This window comes from Muntiacus reevesi, chromosome 9 (assembly GCF_963930625.1).
Source record: "Muntiacus reevesi chromosome 9, mMunRee1.1, whole genome shotgun sequence".
Taxonomy (NCBI): Eukaryota; Metazoa; Chordata; class Mammalia; order Artiodactyla; family Cervidae; genus Muntiacus; species Muntiacus reevesi.
The window spans coordinates 35357616-35364577 of record NC_089257.1 but is presented as its reverse complement, the minus strand read 5'-3'; the positions used below and the strand labels follow the sequence as shown (position 1 = coordinate 35364577).

Here is a 6962-nt window from a genome sequence, read left to right as displayed (position 1 = left end):
GGCAACGGGACGATCTTGGTGACTGATTTGCACACCCCCATCAGATCTTCGTGCCCGAGTTGGACGCAGACGTGGGTTGTAGGAGATTTCATTTTACCCAGCTTTGCAGCTACACTGTGGCCCCGTTAGCTTCTAGATTGGAAGCCCCAGGGGCTAAAATTCAGAAAAGCAATTACTCTTTTACCTCATGAGGCTTCCAGAGGAGCAAGAATAGCGGCATGATTCCACCTGCACCCCTATAGAAATTTATCCCTCCGTCTTTCCTTCACAGTTGTGGCGTTTTAACGTTCTTGTGTTGCTTAAGCCCCAAAATGAGTGACCGATATCTAGAACAAAGGATTAGCATCAAATTTTGCGTGAAACTGAACAAGTCTGCAAGTGAGACTCACCATCTTTTAAAAGAAGCTTACGGGAATGAAGTCATGTCAAGGGCCAGAGTTTTCGACTGGCACAAAAGGTTTAAAGAAGGACGCGAAGACATTCGAGATGATGCCAGAAGTGGTCGTCCTGTCACCCACCGGACGGATGAAAATATCAAGAAAGTCAAGGACTTGGTCTGTTCGAATAGGCAGTTAACCGTGAGGATGATGGCCGAAGAGTTAAATTTAGATAAAGAAACTGTTAGGCTCATTCTGAAAGAAAACTTGAATATGAGGAAAGTATCTGCAAAAGTTATATCGGGTATTTTGAAGGATGAGCCTAAACCCCGAAAACTTCACTTTTGCTCTGATCTTTCAAAGGAAACTAGGAAAAACAGCTCATGTGTGAGGAGAAAGGTAAGGAGTTCTGAAGCATGCAGTCATCTCCAGTGAGAAGCTGGTGGGGAAATGCCTCTGCCTGTATCCCATCCCAAAATCCGTTCCCCTGCCAGCCAGCTGCTGCAAACTTGTCTTCAACCAGCCTTCCCAGCAGGACAGCTCAGAATTGGTTCACAACGTGGTGAAAGGAATGTGGGGTGGCTGAACCCAAACTGGAAAGCTGCCTAGCAGTTAGGCACCTTCATTTGATGCTCATCTATTTTCAGCTTCTTTACTGCTCCTCTCTGTATGTCATATCTCTGCTAGTTACTCTTTACTGAACTATTGGGCCAGCTTCATTGCTGTTTCTCCACAACTTTGAAGAACTTGATTGTGCTTGATCTTTTTTTTTCCCCCTTAACAAGTTTCTTCTTCACTGACCAGACCTTAACTTGATGTGGCTGTCCTCTTCCTTTGTTCTCAGTATTCTGCCTTGGGATCATACAAATGAAAGGTGGGAGCATGACCTCTTGGAGTCTCTCTCTCTCTCTGTGCTCAGGGAGGCATACTCTGCTGGGAGGACTCCAAAAGAAGGCCTACAGTTCCAGCTTGCTTCACAGTCAGGGCCTGAGGTATGGTACAGAAGGCATGCTGACATATGGAGCAATGCTAAGGGCCTGTCCAGCCCAAATGATTCAGAGGGAGCCCCTCAGAACTCAGGGGTTAGCCTCCCATCCTGACCTTCTCACAGACCTACCCCTCACAGAAGAGCTGGGTTTGTTTCATTCTAGTCTTGTGGTTTGGATTCCCCTCCACGCACTTCATTTGGGTTCATCCTGTCTCATGGAGAAGGAGGATCTGGTCTTGAAAAATATAATATAAACCAGAGGATTCAGGTCTGGGCTGTGATGTGTATAGAGTAAGAAAAGGTAACACTCTAGACCTTGAATTCAGGCAATCTTTTGCCTCTGTGCTGTTTCCCACATATCAGCTGTTTTTAGTAACTAATACCAACATTTCAGGTATTTTTTTTTTTTGAGCACCTGCAGTGTTTAGAACACTGCTGAGCATTGACAATGTGAGGTTATGAAATAAGATCACCAAGGGCTGGGTGGACTTCATGCATGAGGTGGTTCCTGGGCTGGATCCTTAGGAAATTAGGCACATTTCCATGCAGGTATAACAGGATGAGGCTTCAAACCTCTTGTCAGTAGGAAAATGAGGACACTATTGGCTGAAATAGCAAAGTCTAAAGAGGAAGATAATAGTGTTGTGCAGAAGATGAACAATTTGAGATAATTTGCTTCCTGTCCTCCACCCCAAACTCTGTTCTAATAGTTTATAAATTGCTTCCCCCTGAGTCTGTAGGCAAGTTTGTAATAGCCCACTTATTTGATTATCTAATTTTCTCATCAAACCCTCAAAAAAAAAAGCAGTCTTTACTAGTTTTAGACGCCTTTATCTCTTCCTGGCTCTCTGCCAGGATTTATGAAGTGGAACTTTTCCCAAATGGATTCCAAGAAATACCACATAGACTGGAAACATCTCAGAATACCTGGTGGAGGGTGTGTGTGTGTGTGTGTGTGTGTGTGTGTGTGTGTGTTGGGTAGAGGTGGGGATGGTTAGTAACAGCATTTCACAGAATTGGCCAATGTCTATGTTTTAACCCAATTATTTTTACATATAATAGCTCCTGTTATTTAACTGGTAAGTTAGTAAACAATACTGGTTGATGGTAGAGGCACAACATTTATTCAACACAGTTGTTTTTAGTTCTTGCACTCTCACCTTCAAAAAATTACAAGTTTACAACCTGTCAGTTTTGAGGCACCCTGAAAACTAGACCTTATCTTGCAAATAAAAGATATTTTTCAGGAAAACTCTAAGCAACAGCTCACAGGCGCCTGCCTGCAGAGCAGTTTCTAGGCATTTCATCTCAGGATCATTACATCTTCCTACATCAGATAAAGCCCTGGGCTCCCCATAAGGCCTTTCCAACAAGGACACTGCACTTCTTGGAAGAAAACCCCACAGCTGGCAACCAGAAGCAGGTAATCAGGAGGGTAAACTCAAATTGTTTCAAGTAGCTGTAATGAGAAAGACTTATTTATTACCTACCTTACTTTAGCTCATGTCCTAGGCAGTAGTCAGGTTGAACTATATCACGTGAACCCATTACCCTTTTGCAAGGTCTCTCAGAAAATAATCAATAAGATCATAATACACTCTAGAAAGTGTCAAGTTTGGAGGGAAATAAAAATACTCATGCACACCAAATCATTCACATACGGCTTCTCAGGATCTCTACACCCCATTTTAGAGCATAATCTCTAAGGAGATTATTATTATTACCCAGACAAGAGAGTTCTCATGTAACAGTACCCCTTTTGTGTCCACCTGTCAAACCTGTTTTATTTCTGACAAGAATTTTGCCTGGCCTGCACCTTGCTGCCTAGGCCCCTTGAGCTTTTGATTTTATAATCTCAGGTATTCACCCATCATCAAGCCCCGGGCCCTTGGCCTTGACTTTTCTCAGATATTGCTCAATTCATTCTCCAGTCGACTCCTGCTCCTCTGCTTCCCTGGGCTTTGTTTTAAAATTCTGGACCACACCTTCCAGTTGCTGCTTTTGACCTCTTTGGTATGCTGACCTTGAATTCCCCTTTTGATCTTGATTTTCCACTCAACTGCAGCTCTTCTCTCTTCTAATTTTTAGATCCCTCTTTGGCTCCCTAGTTCAGCCCTATAGTCTTTTGTTGTTGTTGTTGTTCGTTTGTTTTTGGCCATGCCATGTGGCTTGTGGGATCTTAGTTCCCCAATAGGGTTTGAACCTGGGCCCTTGGCAATGAGAGTACAGAGTCCTAACCACTGGACTACCAGGGAATTCCTGGCCCTATAGTCTTGAGTAAAGAAATTACTCCAATGGGGAATACGTGTAACTCTATGGCTGATTTGTGTCAATGTATGACAAAACCCACTGAAATGTTGTGAAGTAATTGGCCTCCAACTAATAAAATAAAATTAAAAAAAAAAAAGAAATTACTCCATCCCTGGCCCCAGATTGCTTTCCTATCCTCAAGAAGAGGGGTGGGGGAACATGGGGAAATGCAGTCTTTTTTGTTTGTTTCTAGCCACCTGTCACCTTTAGCCACCAGGGGTTCCACTCCCCAGAGGCAATCAATATTACTAGTTTCTCAAGGCAATTTAGTTATCTCTGGTACTCAGGAATTGTAAAAGGATTTCAGAGGTATAATATGCAAATCCATTCTCCCAGCAACTGTATTTTCCTGGGCAAGAGAAGCTCCATTTAGCCATAAGAAATGAAGCCTGGCTCTCTATAGGTTGTCAGGAAGAGAGCTGGCCATCTGCAGACCTTGAGCATAATTCTCAAGCTCAACACACAATCAGGGAATCTCTTTGGCTTTCAGGTTGATCTTCCTCATCCCTATTATGGTTCAAAATCCACATGGAATGTTATATATGTTATACATATATATATATGTTATATACCACGGCTGCAAGTCTGGGAGGAATACACACTTTCCAGGGCAGATCATCCCATCATTGAGTTTATCCAGTTCTTTCTTCTCCCATTATCCCACCTTCCTTCCACCTGTCCCACTGGTACTAGGACAGAAAGAATAAAATATTCACCAATCTTTGATTTTGAAAAACATGGGTAAGTTCTGCAGTCTTCTGAATTCTGCTCCTGGCTCTGAATTCTCATTGAAATGTCATTGTTTGGGAAGAATGTGTGCCTGGGACCTGCTTTCCAGAATCTTCCTTTCAGATCCGTTTCTTAGCATTCAGACTTGCCTTTGGAGATGCCTAAGTAAATCTGGATGCTGAATGACTTGAAGATGTCAAATACAGGAATGGGGTACTATTGGGAACTGTCTGTCACTATATCACATGTACTGATCAGCCAGCCTGCTATCTGTAGACATCATTGCCAGCAAGTCTCACTGGGCTTGTTGGAATCGGTTACCAGGGTCCTACGTGGCTCACTTGAAGAGTCTTTTTTGCTGCTGGGATTGTGTATGTAACCCTGCATTCTCCAACTGTTCCTTAGTTGGGTTAGACCTCTCAGATTTTATCAGGCTTTTGCATCCTATATGAGGCCACACTCATGTATTTATCTTCTATGGTCCTCCCTTGTCAGGTCCTTGCAAATCTGTCCCAGTTTCATCACCCCTCTCGCAGTATTGATGTCCAGGAACAAAAATTCTGTAGGGAGAAACTTTAATACCTCTAAGGACACACTTGGATTTGATGAAGAGATAACAAACTTCTGTAAAGGAAATGTCTTCGGTTGTCTGGGTAACTTTCTCAACATTTTAATGCAAAACCAGACATAGCTAATATGGAAACAGATGAGCGTGGCTGCATCCTAATAAGACTTCATTTATGGAGACTGGTATTTAAACTTCATATATTTTCACATGCCACAAATTTTTTTCACCATTAAGAATATTTTTAAAATTCTAAGCTTGTAGGTCATAGAAAAACAGATGATGGGCCAGATTTGGTCCAAGGACCATAGTATGCTGACTGTGGCCTAATGTTTAGAAAGTGTGTTTATAAAAATGACAGATGACTGATCCTTTTCTGTCAATAACAATGTTAAGTTGATCTGGCAATATCTGGCAATTTACTGCTATAGAAATGGTGGAATATTGAAGGGAATCTTTATGGTGACAGGAGAGTGAACCTGAGCTGAATGATTGGCTGTTTTACCTTGACCATATTCTGATTCACAAAATAAATTTTATGCCATCCTTTACTAAAAATTACAATATACAAACTACTACCTATATTTTGCCCTTGTAATATCTCCCAAAAAAAAAATTGGCAATACTTAAAATGGTGCCAAGTTACAACCAGTGATAACAGAATGAACTGAAGATAATCCCAAAATTGCCTTGACCATGGATAGCATTTGAGTAAGTTTATTATCAGGAGGTGACAAAACTCATTGAATTACATCTTTTGATTGCTTGTAAAAAAACTATATATATATATATATTTGTGTGTGTGTGTGTGTGTGTATATATATACTTGCAACTGATGCTAAGCTGTGTGTGTCCTTTCAGATGTTTTTACTTGTTTTTCTCCCAAAGAGAGCCGTATTGTGTCACCTTCATTTAAACTGATTTTCCAAAGTTGAAATAGAATCTCAGGATTGAACAGACATTTGCAAGGGTGTTTAATCCAACCAGTCATATTTCCTTTGAATCCAGGAGTGGCTAAATACTACAGCTGCTGAAAAACTGCATCTGAAAGAAGATTCTTTGTTAATTCAGCAAATTTTTATTGAGTGGCTCTATGTGCCAGGCACTGTCCTGTGTACCTGGGCACAGGAATGGACAAAGTAGACACAAGCCTTAGATTTGATGGTCTGAAATCTAATTATATTTCTCTTCACTCTTACAAAACTTCTGTTCCATGTGCTCATACTCACTCTTTTTCAATCGCATACCTGGAGAAAGGTATGACCCTTGCCACAGACCTCTCTGCTGTGGTCATGATGCCTCTCCAGCTGCATTAATAATTTAAGGACTGTATTATATTTTATTATCCTTTAGACCAATCTCTATTGGTAGAAAAACACGCTGGCAATGTTGAAAGTGTAAATTGGCAACAGCTTTCTGAAAAGCAATTTGGCAGTATCTATTAGGAACTTTAAAAATGTTTATATCTTCTGATCCTCTAGTTCCACTTCTGGGAATCTGTCCTAAAGAAACAGTCTAAAATGTGGGCAAAATTTATGTTTTAACAATTCAGAAGTCCAACAGTAGAAGGTTGGTTAAGTCAATTACAGTATGACTATACAGTAGACTATTATGCAGTCATTGTAATTAACATTTGAGTTAAAACAGCATGGCAAAATGCTTAGAATGTTAAGTGAAAAGAGTGATACACAAAATTGCATACATAAATCCAGAAGTATTTTTCTAAAATATTATTACTTTTATTATCAGAATAAAACAGTAGCAGCAAAAGTTAGCAACCGAGAGAGTTGGGCCAAACCATGACTTTGGCCCAGGAACTGTTAACTGGCTGGGTCCATGTAGAGACTGTTTGATACTATTGTGTTGGTAGTAGGAGTGAAACAGAAGTGAAAAGGGCCTTTCCGAAAGGAGAAGGTGACCAGAATCCCTATAGAAATCCCAGGTGGCATGAGAAGACACCATGAATGGCATGTTCGTGTTACGTGGTCCTAGG

General features: G+C 41.1%; 1 protein-coding gene across 1 annotated transcript in view; it reads left to right on the top strand.

The window, feature by feature from the left end:
• The first annotated feature begins 72 nt into the window (after window positions 1-72).
• GVQW3 (GVQW motif containing 3) overlaps window positions 73-6962 on the top strand; it is a 28649-nt gene continuing 21759 nt past the window's right edge. Inside the window, exon 1 of the mRNA XM_065945383.1 lies at window positions 73-776. Coding sequence (XP_065801455.1) covers window positions 312-776 — 465 coding nt within the window. The 5' untranslated portion in view covers window positions 73-311. The remainder of the gene's footprint in view (window positions 777-6962) is intronic.